General features: G+C 35.8%; 2 protein-coding genes across 3 annotated transcripts; both read right to left on the reverse strand.

Annotated features, from left to right (window-relative positions):
- Positions 1 to 793: 793 nt before the first annotated feature.
- Positions 794 to 3,232, reverse strand: LOC132052314 (6,7,8-trihydroxycoumarin synthase-like). The gene is made up of 2 exons (XM_059443838.1): positions 2,259 to 3,232; positions 794 to 1,705 (listed from the first exon to the last, which is right to left on the reverse strand). Exons 1-2 carry the CDS (start codon positions 3,138 to 3,140, stop codon positions 1,097 to 1,099), a joined length of 1,491 nt encoding a protein of 496 aa, XP_059299821.1. The 5' UTR covers positions 3,141 to 3,232; the 3' UTR covers positions 794 to 1,096.
- A 1,864-nt stretch (positions 3,233 to 5,096) lies between these two features.
- Positions 5,097 to 11,774, reverse strand: LOC132052196 (uncharacterized). 2 transcript variants are annotated; one of them, XM_059443640.1, is made up of 5 exons: positions 11,618 to 11,774; positions 10,042 to 10,251; positions 9,786 to 9,953; positions 6,096 to 7,910; positions 5,097 to 5,835 (listed from the first exon to the last, which is right to left on the reverse strand). In XM_059443640.1, exons 1-5 carry the CDS (start codon positions 11,652 to 11,654, stop codon positions 5,261 to 5,263), a joined length of 2,805 nt encoding a protein of 934 aa, XP_059299623.1. In that variant the 5' UTR covers positions 11,655 to 11,774; the 3' UTR covers positions 5,097 to 5,260. The 2 variants fall into 2 exon arrangements, with proteins under 2 accessions (XP_059299623.1, XP_059299707.1); XM_059443724.1 differs by lacking the exon at positions 11,618 to 11,774 and adding an exon at positions 11,294 to 11,575.
- Between the last annotated feature and the right edge of the window lie 5,229 nt (positions 11,775 to 17,003).

Raw genomic sequence — 17,003 nt, forward strand, 5'->3', positions numbered from 1 at the left:
TGTTTCAATGGAGTTCTTGGGGAAAAAAAAATACGTGTGTCACTTGCTATGAGAAGATGGTGGAGATTTAAACCTTCTAAATCCCTTTGGTCTGTGTTAATTTTTGAGTCGCTTAAGTCTTTCAAAGAAGTAATGCCTCTTTTATGGAATATTTAATGGATGTGGAAGATTTTTTCTAATTAAGTTCACGAAATTTTTTGTTTTGCCACGTCGTGCTCCTCTTTCCTCCACCACCTCTCGTTGAAGGTCCCTCTAGAGGAAAAGTGGTGTTTATCAGAAATATCCCCAAAGGCAGGCTTGAACAATGTCATCAGGTTGGTTGTTTTTCCAGGGAAATAATTAATGTCAACCAATATCTCAACACTACAATTTGGTTTGGACTTTAAGCCTTCCTCAAAGGATGATTATTGGGAATTCCATCAAAATGTCAAACAGCGTTAACAGTCTCATACGTATATAGTACTTATCATCATCCTTATTCCTGCAAGAACCTTGGGCATATATAGAGCAGTATTCACATTACTCCACATCTAAACCAAAGTCCATCTTCTTTTATCACAACTAAGTCAAACTAAACTAACCCACTTTCGAGCCCAAATATGGAATTACCCGGTGTGAATTCGGATTAGCAGGTCGGAAAAGGAAAGAGTGTTGACGCTATTGTTGTTATGGTCTTAACAATTTAATATCTGCTTCTCTATTTGTAATATATTGACATCTAACTAACTGTTTTTTTATAAAGATTCGAAAAAAGTATAAAGAACAGAGGCATCATGGACCATCTACGATCACTTTTCTCGGTCGGTGTTGGACCATCGACGGTCGATTTTTGCGGTCGGTTTTGGATATAGTGGCAAAAGGTGTTTCTTCTTTAATTCAACAGCCCCACCCCACAAAGAACCTTATACAGAAAAGAACTAAAATGCAACACTTCGAAAATTAGCTGAAGCGAAAAGCAAATACAAAGTTCAGAGTTTCTATAGGTTTGGCATGAGGATGATTTTATCAGGTGTACATTAAATGTGCTTTGGACATGTATACATAAGTTCAACTGTGCCTTCACAGAACTCACCTTATATCCACATCTGAGTGTAGTCTAGAGATAATTTTTAGCAATAAGAAAAAGATCAATCTTCTTATGCATTACAATTCCAGGCTTAACATTTGTGTCAATTTCCTCTTTTTTCATCCCACAAGGCAACTCCCAATCAAATGCAAAAAGAAGATTTGACAATGCGAGTTCCACGATTGCAACTCCTAGTGTAATCCCTGGACACCCTCTTCTTCCTGCTCCAAATGGTATTAAGTCAAAGTCTTGTCCTTTGAAATCAATCTTGTTATTTAAGAATCTTTCGGGTACAAATTCTTCTGGATTTTCCCATATTTCAGGATCTCTTGCAATTGCCCATGAGTTAACATGAATAATAGTTCCTGGCTGAATTTCATACCCTTCTAGTGTGGACTTTTCAATTGATTGTCTTGGCAATAGGAGCGGAGTTGGTGGATACAATCTTAATGTCTCTTTTATCACTGCTTTGAGATAAGGCATGTTTTGGATGTCATCTTCATTCACAATGCCTTTCTTCCCAACTAATTTTCTTATTTCTGCTTGAACTTTCTTCATAGCTTTTGGGTTCTTCATCAAGGCTGTCATCGCCCATACTACTGTAGCTGCACTAGTGTCTGATCCTGCAACTATTACATTCTACAAAGCAATTAACATGGAAAGACATAAAAATCGTCAATTAGTGAGAAAGTCTCAAGGGAATACGGGAGACATTTGTGTGCTATTTACGTGTCAGACAACATACATATATGTACATCCACACAACAACAATTGCAATTACCATGTTTCAGTTCAGAGCAAGTTGGGGTTGGATATATTATTGCTTTTTATATATATCACTTCATTTAAACTATCTCAGTCTAATATTATACAAAATATTAAAAAAAAACAGAACTTTGACAAGAAGAAAGATGTATGTTAAACACTAAAGTTCTCCATATTTTTTGCTGACGTATAAATCACTAATAAAACGAAAAATTCCTAGAAAACATTGGACTCAAAGGATATTTACTAACATAACTAAAGCTCTGCCTATATGAACTGGCTCAAATAGTTGTCTTAAGTCGGATAATGAAATAGAGTTACCATAGATTGACAGCAAGTATGAAATTAGTTAGTTTAATTAGGATGAATCCTCTCAAGTGTGTGTGTGTGTGGAGGGGGTAGATAGGTTTAAGACATGGGAGATTACCATGTCAAGTGCTTTTATATCATCCAAAGTGAGAACTACTTGCGTTGATTTCTCTTTCTTCAATTGGAGCAAAAGATCAAGAATGTCCCCATCCATGGATTTTGGCCTATTGGGATTGAGATGCTGCTCAATGAGTTCTTCATAAAACTCATCCAAATCCTTGAAATTCTTATCAAGTCTATCAGTCAATCCAGTGAGTTTATCAATCCAGCTTAAAGAAGGAAAAAAGTCAGAGACAAAGAAGCTAGCCAGCATTGCTTCAGCCTCAGTCAAAATTTCATCAAATCTCCTCTTTTCATGTGCTGCTTCATCATACCTAATGCCAAAAGCTATTCTACAAATAATTGTACTTGTTAGTGTAATCACTGTATTGCTCAAATTGGTGATTTGTGAAGTGGTAGCTTGCTGAGCTATTTTCTTAATCATTCTTGAGACTTCATCTTCACGAATTGGACTAAAAGATCGCACTTTCTTGAGACTAAACAAATGAATAACAAAAACTTTTCTCATTTCCCTCCAATAGTCATTGTAAGGTGCAAAGCCAATATCATGACCATTGTAAGACAATTTTTGCAGGCTAAGAGTAGATGGTCTACTACAAAATGCTAAATCTTGTTTCTTCATTACTTCTTTTGCTAATTTTGCTGAAGAAACTACAACCATTTGAGTAGAACCAAGTTTCAGCAAAAAGATTTTTCCATATTTCTTGGAAAGTTTCCAATAATAGAGATGAGGGGTTAAACCATCATACTGATGCAAATTTCCAATGAGTGGTAAACCTAAAGGACCTGGTGGCAGAATGGTATTTCTACTTATTTTCGTTTTGTGAAGAAGAAAAATGAGCATAATAGGAAGAGCTACCAAGAATAGAAAGAACATCATTTTGTTGTCCACTGCACAAAATACTAGTCACTTGAAATGTCTAATTTATAAATGGATCTTGGGTTAAAAGTCTCTTTAAAGGATTTATAACATTTGATACAATATAAAATGATGTAAACTGAGACCTACCAGGAAATACATGTAAGTCATGCTTTACTGTTCGCTTATCCAACTCAAACGTATGGAGAAGCATAAGCCACAAACAATGTCTCACCAATATTGCTGCCCCTTCTAGTTCATTTCCTTTAATAGTAAGATTTTGTCATCTAGTACAGTTCTACATCTGGTCCCATGACGAACTAAATGATTATTGTTGAGCTTGCTAGAAAGACAAAAGCTTTCATTATTCATGTCAGTGGTCCAATTAATTAACACAAGAAGTGATTCTACAAGTGGACAAAATCTAGATTGTAGCAGCTATGGTTAACATCACGTGTTTCATTTGGGTATTCCCCGGAAAAAAGAAGACCAAGCATAGGAAGTTAGGATACCCCTTCGTCCCAATTTATGTACACGGTTGGACTTTTCACTTCTCATTAGGATACCCAACCCAGGCTATCCCTTCACATACCGGATAATTCTCATAGTTGCCTCCATGTGTGATTACTTTGGTTGTTGCATGAACTGACTCAATGTTTGTACTGCATTAACATATATCAGTTCTTGGTAAGGTCAGATACAACAATCTAACAATGATCCTCTGAAAAATTACCTTGTCCTTAAGTTCTTCATCTCCAGTTGCCACAGCTGTAAGCTTCAGATTTGAATCAAGTGGTGTCCATACAAGCTTTGCACCAATTAGTCCTATATCACCTATGTGTTCCATAACATATTTTCCCTGATTTATGAGAATCCCTCTACTTGACCAGCCGAACTCTATCCCCAAGAAGTGCTTAAGAGTTCCTAGGTCCTTGATTTCGAAAGTAGCATGCAATTCCTTCTTTGTAAGTTGAATCATGTTGAGATCATTCCCTGCAATCAACATGTCATCAACATAAACCAAAATTACAACTAAACTTTTGTTGTGCCTTTTGATAAACAAAGAGTGATCCAGTTCACTTTGCACAAAACCACTGTGTCAACGCTTCAGTCAACTTGATATTCCACGATCTACTAGCTAGTTTCAATCCACAGAGGGATTTTACAAGCCTACACACAAGTCCCTGATTCTCCCCCTGGCTAGAAAATTCCTCAAGCATCTGCATGAACACTTCATCATGAAGATCACCTTGCAAAAAAGCATTGTACACATCCATTTGATGGATGTGCTAATCAGAAGCAGCAACAATAGGTCAAACAGACCTGAACAATTTTTACCACAGGAGAGAATTTGTCATGATAATCCAAACCTTTTCTCTGATTGTACCCTTTGGCCACAAGTCTGGACTTAAACCTTTCTATCTCACCATCAGCCTTGAATTTTACCTTGTAAACCCATTTACAACCAATGGGTGATTTGCCAGTAGGGGGACTGGAACCAACTCCCAAGTCTTGTTCTCCTGATCTCTTCTTGCATAGCAGTTACCCATCTAGGGTCTTGCACTGCTTCATGATAGAATTTAGACCCATCTAGGGTCTTGCTACCCATTTTTTCTAAAGCTTTCATTTAATTTTTTGAATATAGATTAATTAACTAATTATTTTGTGGTCAATCACAACACTTTGGACTTGAATGTACGTTGAAAAAAATGTGAAGAGCACCTACAACTGTCAACTTATACTGAGGGATGCCTGTGGGAATAGCGTTAAAATACTTAAAGAAATGTTTTAACCAATTAACTTAAATCTGGAATGTAAATGCCTCTATGCAATTTACTCAGTACCTATGCGTAAATAGTCAAGGCGCGTGAAAGCTGGCTAAACGCCCTCGGAATGCTGTGGCGTATCATATGAAGCAAAAGGTCAAATGGCATGCAGGAGAAATAGGAAATAGTCAAATTCTACAAAACATAAAAATAAAGAAAGGCCATATCTTTTGAACAAAAGCTGAATGCCCAAAGCAATAACCTATGCATCCAAATATACATGTAGAAACAAGAATAGTCCATCATTTTGTCTAATAAGGTGTTCAAACGCACAGCCTAAAAGAGAGAAGAATATATATATAGCCGACAAAGAAACTACGCATCTTGATGTACTGAAGAGCAGCAAACAAATGGTACCCAATATGGTTTCGTCTTCCTCTTTTCCTTCTTGATGTCAACTGGATACCTCGCTGGAGAATTCCATTCTTTCTCCGCCTCCTTAGTTGGTGCCTCTGAGCTCAGAATCGAGTTCACTGTCGTCGTCTTAGTACTGGCAGTTTCATCTTTCTTCGGCACCAGTTTTGCGTTTGGAGATCTGGCTTCACCAAGTAGATTTTTCAAGGGAGTGTGTTGCTTCGTTGTGCCGCTCCAGTTTGTTACTTTTGCAATTATCTCCTCATTCTTCTTTCTCCCTTGAGATTCATTCACCACATTAGTTATAGAAGGGAACCATCCAGCTTTCTGTGCTTCGATCTCGGATGCACCAGCTTTCTTCTTGTCAGCGCTTTCACCGAATTCAACCAATGTCATGAAAGATGGAGGCTCATAAAGATCCGACTTGTCAGCTCCAGAAGTTGGTTTCTGCAAGTCACACACTGATTTTTCGAGTCCTCGAGTATCAGTTGCTTCGGCATCAGGAACAGCTGTCGACTCGGACTGGGTAGAAAGAACTGTTTCGTCACAAATAGCAGAATATATTAGATTGGAGCAAATACATCATCAAGGCAACCAAAATTGACTTCCAATAAGTTAGTTTTCAACATACTCTCCCTCTCCCTCTCCCTCTCCCTCTCCCTCTCCCTCCCTCCCTCTCTCTCTCTCTCTCTCTCTCTCTCTCGCACGCATGCACAGAGAAAGCAGAAGTGATTATACCTGACACAGAACCCCAGTATACATACACACACACAGAGAAAAACAGAAGTGATTATACCTGACACGGAACCCCAGTTGGCATCCAGGCTATCGGCTCTGCTGCTCGATGTCATTGGTGTATCCACTGCAGATTTTATGACCTTGTCATTACCCTCATTCTGTGAGGCTGATGAAATGATACCAGTGGCACTCTTAAGGACATCTCCTGCATCAGAGTTCTCAACAACGTGACTGTTCAAATCAGAATCGACAAGCAAACCAGCCTGCTCTTTCACATCACTATCACTTATTATTTTGGAATCCAATCCAGTTGCACTGGCAGACTCCAATGCTTTAGCATCGTTGCTAATTGTGCTTTCTTCGGAGGCTTCATGAAAATTTTCATCTCTGCTCTCATGCACAGTCGTATCTGTAGTTATAGCACGGTCATGATGTCCTCCAACCGGGCAGATAGTTTTATCACTTTCAGAAACTCCTGCGAGCTTTTCCTCGGTTCTTTCTTTCTCAGTTTCACTCCCAGACACAATTGGGTGTTCAGTTCTGACCTTTTCATGTTCGTCACGGTCAATTCCTTCGACAGTGACCATAGTTTGATTAGCTTCAGATAAACAAATAGTGTCTTCAAGGGTTGTTTCCTTGTTTCCAAAAAGCTCATTTTCTGTCTGATCACCCTTGTTCTCCTCTGCCATGGTCAAACTTGTTTCTTCGGTTCTTTCAATTACAGGATCATCAACTTTTGTTGTTTGCTTGGCTTCAGATGAAATAACAGTGTTCATATCTGAGAGGTCTGCTGGGGTAACTGAAGGAGGAGAGTTCTTTGAAGAGTCTTCAGATTCTTTTACGCCATTAGAGTTCAGAATACTCGACAGTCCGCACTCGAAGGTATTTGGATCGGATGCTAATCCAATAGAATCAGTTTTACCCTCTGCGTTGACCACTAACTTTTCATCACTAACCTGTTCCCCTGAAACATCTAAAGTACTCACCACGGAAGCAGCAACAGCGTCATCTTTTGCAGAGCAAATTCCTTCGGAAGAGCCTAGATCCAATGGTAAACTAGATTTGAACTTGTTGAAGTCTTTAAAGTCTTTAAGCAGTTCAGGGTTGTCTGATGCAGGTAAATCTTTTGCCAATGACAGCACATGCACATCATCTTCTCTCCCTTCCTCAGCTTTGGATGAGTCAGAAAGCTCTGTTTGGCTACCACCGTCTATTTCATTAGAAGAATCAGCTTTTGATTCCACCAAAATAGGTGAAAGTTGAGTGGAGATTCCACCACCTCTGATGCAGCAACCAAGTTGTTCATGCTCCTTTTCTACATTCACAATATCTAAAGATTTAACTTCAGCTTCAGACAAGTCCAATTTCAAGTCTGCAGAACTGGGATTTTCTCTCTCTTTATGCTGTAGTTCGGATTCAATGGGAACATTATCAGTGGCTTGTTCCTCTGCCTCAAGTGACTTAGACTCCACAGTTGAAGGGCCAAAAAATTTTCCCTCCACCTCCTGTGGCTTTGACTCATAACTTTCATTATTTGACGTCTTTTCATCTGTATCAGATACCACTGATTGAGACACTTCGACAGAAGCCTCAATAGCATCAACTAAACCTTCACCGGCATTAATATCTTCTATCCCCTTCAAATCATTTGGCTGGCCAGAAGACATCTGCATTTGTTTGGCTTCAATAGATTCAATTGCATTTATCTCCTGCAGAGAAGCATCCACTGGGATCTCGGATTTAATAGGCCTGGCGTCGATCGGGCTGTCAAGCTTTGTGCCCAAAGATTTATCTGCCACTGGCTGATCGATTGCACTTTCAAGTGACTCGGGATCATTTACTTCAGCGGCATCATTTGAGGATCCTGAGATACCTACAACCATGAAAGTGCACCACAAATTGGCAAAAACCACATTAAATGTAACGAATCATGTAGTTTCTAAGCGTGAAGGCAGATTGCTAAGCCTAAATAGCAGGACGAAGAAATCAGGAATAAGTAACCCAAAAATTTAAGCTAATATATGTAGTTAAGGCTGCATTACTAATCACAAATTGAAAGGAAGAAAATATCCTAATATTCAAACTAGCAGCCAGCAGAACACAGGGTCATAACTTTTTCTGAGAGAAACAGAATAAATAATTAAAAGTAGTCGTCCAGTGATACTAGCAAAGAAAAAGGTCCTCTACTTTTCATATATTATCCGCAAATTGTAATATAGGACTAATTCACATAGTTGATCCGATACAAATGTTTCCAAAGACACAGCCACTAGGTTCGGCATTAGTAACAGACTCAGGATCACAAGGGAATGCTACAAGACAAGCACAAAAACTGGGATTAAAAATCCAGTATAAATTAATTGGAACCACTTTGACAATAGAAATAAACACTTAGCATTTAAGCAAAGATGTTCATAAAATATTAATGTGATCCCACAAGTGGGGCACTGTGTTTCTAATAGTTGAGTTAATATAAGCAAAACTTCATCCAGTCCATCTCATTTAGAATTCATCAAAAGAATTCCGATACTCAACCTTATTGGCTCACCATTTACCAAAAGTTGCAGGGGAAATCAATTTAAAGTTAGAAGCAGAGACAATATCCTAACAAGAGGAAAGAATTAACCCAACTAACTTCACCCAATATATCATTTCTCTGCTTGAACTAAACCAAAAATTTATTTTTATACCCAAAGAGTTTACTTTTATTCACTGACAGTGTAAAAATGTTTACAGAATCACGTCGCTTATAAGGTAATTGCAGGTAAATCCCTATGATAATCATTATTTAGTACCCTAATATCCTAGGTTGAACTAAAAAGATACTATAGAAAAGATTTTCATTTTCAGTCTACATAACTTAAATTCATATCCAAAAACTTAGTCTCCAATCAAATTATTTAAATTTCTTCTATGAAGAGATATATACCCCCACGCCCTGTTTCCACGAGAGCTTTCCCTTCCCCTTCTTTACAGAGAGTTTGTCGTGCATGAGGTGCCATATGTGTTTTATCATTATGAAGAATTGTCATATGTGTTTTATCATTATGAAGAGAAGGCTCACAAGTTCCATGCACTACTTATTTCAAGCCCGCCTGATTCCCTGAGTAAGATAAAAAAAAAGGAAAAGACAAGATAGCAATAATCAACTTTCCCTAAGGGTGTGTTCGGTATGGAGGGAAATATATGATTTCCAATTTTCCCATGTTCAGTTGATCAAAAATTTTTGGAAAATATTTTCTCTAGAAATACACGTTTCTCTAAAATGAGGAAAATGACTTCGAAGTAGGGAAAACAGGTTTCACAGGTAGCATTCCATATTGATTGAGTCTTCCCCACCCTCCAACACACCTCATCTTCACCCCAACCGACATAGCCCCCCCCCCCCCCCCCCCAACACACACACACAACAACAACAAACTCCCATAGTATTCGTCTAGATTATATACAAAAACCTTTTAGGATAATATTTTTTTGCTTACGTACCGAACACAAGAAAATAAGAAACCCACTTATTTTTCTAGAAAACATTTTCCTTCATACCGAACACACCCTAAATGAAATGTTGTATTTTCCCTTCTTTGTGAGAGGTAACTGCACAACAACACAGAATCCAACAGAAATTAGGAAAAAGTTGCAAGCCCGAACAATAAATAAATTACTAAGTACAACTACATACAGCATGTTTGAGAAGTCATTTGATCTTCAACATTAACAGACATGAATGGTAATTTGCCTTAATGCTTACCTCCGGTTGCATCGGCCTTCAATAATTCATCATCAATTTTTTTGAAACTCCCCGGACGCTCTTCCTTGCCAGGGCTAATCCCGCTGTCAGAGAACTCGGTGACAGCATCAGAGTAAGTTTCATCCTCTGATCGATATGATTTCACACTTGTCATTTTACCATTAGGACCTAAAAACCAAAAGCACGATAACATAAAAAATTTCACCAAAAAAGAGAAACTAAACTAAATTCGTGCAAAAGGCTCGAGATTTCTCACTTGGAGTTCGATGATCTCCATCTGAGTGGTGCTCGTCATCAGAAACAGCTGAATGGGTAGAATTATCTGCTGTTTCGGATTCACTAAGTTTATATCCTTCGATTTTTCCACAGACTTTCTTGTGTGCCCTTCTGTGTCTAGCACTAGGATGTTGGTTTGGAAAAGGCCAGCCGCATTTATGACACAAATATGGCCCATGATTCTCATGCCCTGCATTAAAGAAACCAACAAATTATACACATATACATGTCTCTGTGAAAATAAAAAAGACTCACGGAGCAATACCAAGAAATAACAATGCTTATAATTAAAGGATCTATTACTAGCCAAAATTAGACCCAGAAAAGGATGAACTACACAATATTCATACACATATCTACTTATATATGTGGATATACTTTTAAGATTACATAAAACCACCATTTCACAACTCCCAATACCCAAAAGAAACACAAATTAAACAATGAAAAATACCATAATTCATAGAGGAATAACAGGAAATGATGCTTAGTACTAAAAATCAAAATTTAGACCCTGACCCTGATAGAGAATGAACAATACATTTCACACATTCAACATATACATCTCAAAACATTGAGAAAAATCCCCCATTTAGCAACTCCCAATACCAAATATAACTACAAATTAAACGTTGAAAAATACAGAAACTCATTGAGCAATAACAAGAAATAAAAAATGGTTATAACAAAAGGATCTATTACTAGCCAAAATTCGACCCTGAGGAAAATGATATGTCCACATCATTCATACACGTCTTGCTTATATGTAAGATTTTTTCCTTTTAAGAGTACATAAAACCCACAGTTCACAATTCCCAATACCAAAAAAAAAAAAAAAAAATTAGACATTGAAAAACAAAAAAACTCATTGAGCAATAACAGGAAATGATATTAAAAACTCAATAACTACCCAAAATTTAAACCCTGACAGAAAAAAAATGAACAATACATTTCACAAATTCAACATACACACTTCTTGAAAAATTAAAGAAAAAATCCCCCATTTCACAACTCCCAATACACATAAAACCCATACTAATATTGACCACAAGTCAAAGACCCATTGACCAATGTATGACTTTGATACAGAAATGCAAAGCACAAAATACAAAGTACCCAAAGTTAAGAGAAGTGTAAGTTCCTTCAATAAAACCCCTAATCAAGAAACACAAAAAAAAATGTAAAAGAAACAACATTTCACGAACCCCATAAGAGAAAAAAGAAATATAAACCTGATGGGGTTGTTATTTTGTAATCTTGGTTGTCCATAACCAAGAAAATGAGCAGCAGGAAATAATGCTTAGTATTTAAATTTAGACCCTCATAGAGAATGAACAATACATTTCACACATTCAACATACACAATTCTTGAAAAAATTAAAGAAAAAAAAAAGCATACTCATTTTGACCACAAGTCAAAACTCATTGACCAATACATGACTTAGATACAGAAATGCAAAGCACAAAATACAATAAAATCCCCAATCAAGAAACAGAAAAACAAGTAAAAGAAACAAAATTTCAAGAAAACCATAAGAGAAAAATGAGAAATAAACCTGATGGGGTTGTTATTTTGTGATCTTGGTTGTCCATAATCAAGAAAGTGAAGTGTAACCTGAAGAAAAAAGGAAAGTTTTGTTGCAAAGGGGGTTATAAATGTGAAAGAGGGACTTTAGTGTAAAAGTAGGAAAAGTCTAATACAGTGTGGAAAGATAGAGACAGAGTGGTGAGTGGGTGAGGGGTATATGGGGTGGGGGTAAGGGTGGGAGGGGTCATGGGGGGTGGGGTATGGAGCTGAGAGAGAGAGAGAGAGAGAGATAATGATGAGAAATGAATTACATGGTACCATGTGCATGAATAAAATTGTGATACCTATCTTATTAAACTAGAATCCTATGCTTTGGGTGAGTGAAGTGGTTGTACATTAATGACTTACTTGCCCTTCATAGATTAATTGATTGCAATAATGATGTGTTAAAATACTAGTTTCTTTTAAATGTCTTGCTTTTCTTTTTAATTTGATTCAAAAAGGAATATTTTGTAATATTTGGCAACTCTCTAATTCTAATATTTTATGTGACATATTTAAAAATTAAAACTACAAGATTTAGTACACTCATTTCTAGTAGTTTAAATTCACGAGACTCAAAATTTCTTTTTTATTATCTTAATTTTCGTGTTTAGTCAAACTAAGATCCTTAAATTGAATGATTGAAATAGGTTTTAGCCTTGTTGTATCGGTGGAACTCTTCTGTTAAGTATATGTTAGATTTCGTTAAATTCACGAGATTAAAAAAAATTATTATCTTAATTTTGTGTCTAGTCAAATTAAGATGCTTAAATTGAATAAAGAAAATATGTTTTAGCCTTGTGGTATGGTGGAACTCTTCTATTAAGTATATGATAGATTTCCGGTGCCTCCGACCTTCCTTTCTCTTCTCGAAAGTCATAAATTTATAATCATATACACACAAATACCGCTAAAATTTGTATTATCGTTAAAATTCTTTATAATTGTGAGTTCGATTCTCAATATCTTCCATCTCGTCCCCTTTTTTGTTCCCTTATTCCTATGATTTTGTGTTATCGGTAAAAATCTTCTATAAGTGTAATATTTGCTAATGACATGTTTGTTCGAGGTAGATGAGAAGGATGGGAGAAAAGGAAGTAAAGAGAGGAATATTATTGGTTTGTTTCCTTTGTTTGGTTAAGGTGAAAGAGAGGAAATAAAATGAAGAGGAAGTAAAAGATGAAATATTTTCCTTAATTATTAAGTGAGGAAATAGTCAAAGGACAAGAAAAGTAAAAGTAAAAAGGTTTACAAATTGCTTTGTTGCTTTTGGTAGGAAATAAAAGAAGAGTGAGGAGCAAGGGTTAATGGATTCGTTCCTTATTTAATAAGCAATAGAAGTAGAGTTATATCATTATAGAGATTATTTGGGTTGTTTTGGTAAGAAATAAAAGACTCTTGAGTTATTTGTTCTGATTGGGATTTGGTACGGAAATTTTAAATAAATAGATGGGTGAGATCATGTCAACTTTGTTGAATAATCTAATATAGTCGTCAAAAATTCAGTACTACAAATATTCAAGTCAAACATTTGAAAATGAAGAAGAAAATAAGTCTTGTGGTAAAGCCAGAAAATTAGACTAGTAAAAGCAACTTATTCCCGATATGCTATAGTATCTCGGAGTGGATAAGAGTGGGTCGAGTTCGTATTACCATTGAATAATATAGTTGCATCCGAATTTGATCAATTTTTTTGGCCATTCATTTGGTGACTTCAGGATCGTAAAAATCTCAGGAAGCATCAAACATTTCTAATTATATTCATGAAGCAATTCTTAAATAGCAAACACTAGCTCATAGACTAGCTCATTAAAAAAAAATCAAATAGAAGATTGAAGACGAAACTAACCGGCACAAAAAAAAAAAAAAAAAAAAAAAAAAAAAAGGGACTAGGAGTATTTTGTAAATATTGGGATACTGATTTTCACAATAAAAGGAGCCCAAAAAAGTTAAAAAGAAATGATAGAAAATCGTTGACTTTAGAACATCATGAGCGGCAATCATTTTTTATGTTTAGAAATTTTAATTGAATTATATAACAAATTACACCTTTGTAGCCAATCATACCGCCAAATCCATATTCATATTTCATTAAACTTCCTTTATCTTTTATTAATATCTTACTTATGACTTTATCTTAGATTTTAATAGAATTATTTTTGTCCAAGATGCTTTCTCCATCTACTTTATGATCTTTAACACTTTTAATATTTGTACGGTCTAATAATAAATTATTTATATCTTTGTGTAATACATCGATCGATTAATTCGGTTAACACTTGATTGTGATATTTAGTTGTGAAAGTGGGGTGTTACATGCACTTGCATGTTGACATTTGATTTTGGTTATGTTTGATCTTCTTGGATTGGAATAATATATACGAAAGAGAAAGAACAATGGAGAGAGAAGCATGGAGAGGCTTTATTTTATCAGGGTTCAATATAAGGTTTTGCTTTAACAATATTGTGTGAGTTTATTTTCTTAATAAGTTTCAAAATTATGGATAATAAATGGTTGATTTGACTCAGTAGACAATTTCAAAGACAAATAAAATTAGAAAGAAAAGTGTCGCATCGCGAACAAATTGAGTGCTCAATCCAAACGCTTAAGGCAAATGGTGGAGTAGTTCAAGAGATTATAAATTCCTTTAGAAATCCTTAAACAACCAATGAGGAATATTTAAGTGCATCCGCTAACATCATGACGCATGTGTAATACATTTCTTAATTAAGTTTACACATATATTGAAGAATTCTCGTTTTTTCCTTATTATCCAGAGCGATAGGACATAAGGAAAGAAAGTGGTTATGTAAAAGAATTGAACTCACCAATGTTTGGTTTCGATAGCCTGTGAAAGAATTTAACTATTCAATCGAAAATCTTAAGGCAATAAGTGAGAGATATCTAAGACATTATAACCCTGAAAACCATTATACACATAATTATGAGGGATAAGTGCATTCTCAAATACGCATATCCTCAGTGAAAGTAGAGGAGATAACTTTTTACTGAGAAAATACACATTCACCTGAGATTAAGACTTTTTTTTAAAAAAAAAAAAGCCATAAAAAACAATGATGATGATTAAAATGCCTAATATGTAAACACATCTTTTTAATTTTAAATTCAAAAAGTTGTACGTGTGTTTTCAAGTATCTATCTCATAGTATTATTTATTGAAAGATGCAACTCTAATTCACAAATAATTGTTGTTCATTATTTCGTGATATTTTCTTTACATATCATAAATGGAAAAATTATATTCTCAAACTCCTGTAAGACAGCATGGATAAGCTCAATCGTTAGATGGTTCAATCTTCATATTATTTCATTGTGTGTTATTCTTTTGGATCGAGTAATAGATTACAATAGTAAATGAGTTTCGAGTTGTATGGCATCATTAATTTACTTTTTTCACAAAAAAAAAAAAATAGTAATTTATTTTACTAATCATACAGAAGAAGTGAACCCCCCCCCCCCATCCAAAACCCCAACCAACCACAAAAAAATGAGTAATTTGCGGAGGTTGAAAGTTGCAATTCGCAGGGATTCGCTGGTGTTTTAGCCTCCGCTAATTGGAGGCTAAAACCTCAACAAATGTTTTAGTGTAAAATAATTGTTCACAATAACAAAAGAGCAGCATTTGAATTTTTTTTTATTTAAGCAAGCTTGACGTGAGCTTGAGCCAATTCATTTAAGAGCTTATTCGAGGTGAGTTAACGCTCACGTATTTATCCTTAACCACAGAGATCTTGGGTTCAGCTGCAACAAAGAAATCACCTTTGGTAGGAAAAAATTTGCCCTCCTCAAAGTGAGAGTTCCAGACGTGTATTTGAATTAATCTAGTCCTAAATACATATTGAACCGCAGGTGAGAAACCAAAAGGCATGTGTTCAGTTTTTTTCTATTATTTAAATAAGGTACAACTACAGAAGCATCGGAATTACTTCCACTTTCCTCATTTTTATTTTTTCTTTCATTTGTTCATTTATTTACTTTCTTGAGTCCCCGTTCTGGGAAGCATAAACTAGCGGACAAATAAGCAGATTCGTCGTGTCCCTCTTGGATATATTGTAAATGCATTTTATTTGCCAACAGAAAGTGCTGTCACATGCCTGCTATTATTAGATAATGACAATCTAATCATGTGGCTAAGCTTCGTAACCTCAAAGTCAACAAAGACTTTAATTTGGATTTTGGTTCATATTTTTCTAGAACAAGCTTTGTGAAAAAATCAGTGTTTAATATAGTCACTTCCTAATATTAATTGTGACGTTGATGATGAATGGCGGGCCGACGAGGGTAGATTAAAGAGAAGGATTAACAAGCTTCTAGGTAGTGAATTCCACATCAGAATAAAAGAGGAAAGTAGAGAGTTTTATAAGGCATAAAACATTCACATAGTACGTTTGTTTTTGGGCTCGATGATGGCGTGACCCAAAGAACAAATTCGTGAGGTTTGTTGGGTCAAATCGGATGATATCTATCTTGGAATTGGTACGTGACAAATATAATATCAGTGTCGACAATTCTCTTAGTACACTGGTGGAACTGAATTTCTAAAAGGAGGTGCGTGTGACATCCATAACAGAGGACGGACCAAAGAAAATGACTGAAAGTTCTAAGACGACAAGCTTCTGAATAAGTGAACATGACATCGTAGGTGAAACTCGTGATATTTAGATGAAAGAGAAATATAAAGAATTTATAAAGCACACATAAATTCATATGTTGCACACATTTTTGGGCTCGATTATGACGTAGCCTGAGGGACAAAGCTCTTCTTCATATTTTTGAACTAAACGCCACTTATTATTTTCAGCGATAAAAAGAAGGCACCTTTTTTGCGCAGATTTTCCCTTCAAAGGCACTGGTCATTTGTGTCCCTCAAATTGTTGGTGTTTAATTTTTGCCCTTCGCCTAAAAACTCATGGGTTCCGAGTTTGAACTTCCGCTCAGTCAAATTTTTTTTAAAAAAATTGCTTTATGCATGAAGGCAAACTCTGCCTTAAGGTAGAATTTGTTGCCTTAAGGCAAACTCTACGTTATAAGGTAGTAAACTATGCCACAGTTTTGCCTGCCTTAAGGCAGAGTTTTGCAGGGAAATTCTGTCTTGCGAATTCAAACTCAACCTTGCGAATTTTTTTAAAAAAATTTTTGACTGAGTTGGAATTCGAATCCGAAATCCATTCATTTTTAGACGAAGGACTAAAATTAAAGACCACCGCCAAATAAGGACAATCTAGCAAATTGGCCAAAATAAGGGCCCAGAAGAAATTGCTATGAAGTCACCGTCGGTGTGTTTTATATTTCATTTGTTTTTGTCTGAAGCCTCTAGTCAACTTTTGTTGAGAATCTAAGCGATAGATAT

This window comes from Lycium ferocissimum, chromosome 1, assembly GCF_029784015.1.
Source record: "Lycium ferocissimum isolate CSIRO_LF1 chromosome 1, AGI_CSIRO_Lferr_CH_V1, whole genome shotgun sequence".
Taxonomy (NCBI): Eukaryota; Viridiplantae; Streptophyta; class Magnoliopsida; order Solanales; family Solanaceae; genus Lycium; species Lycium ferocissimum.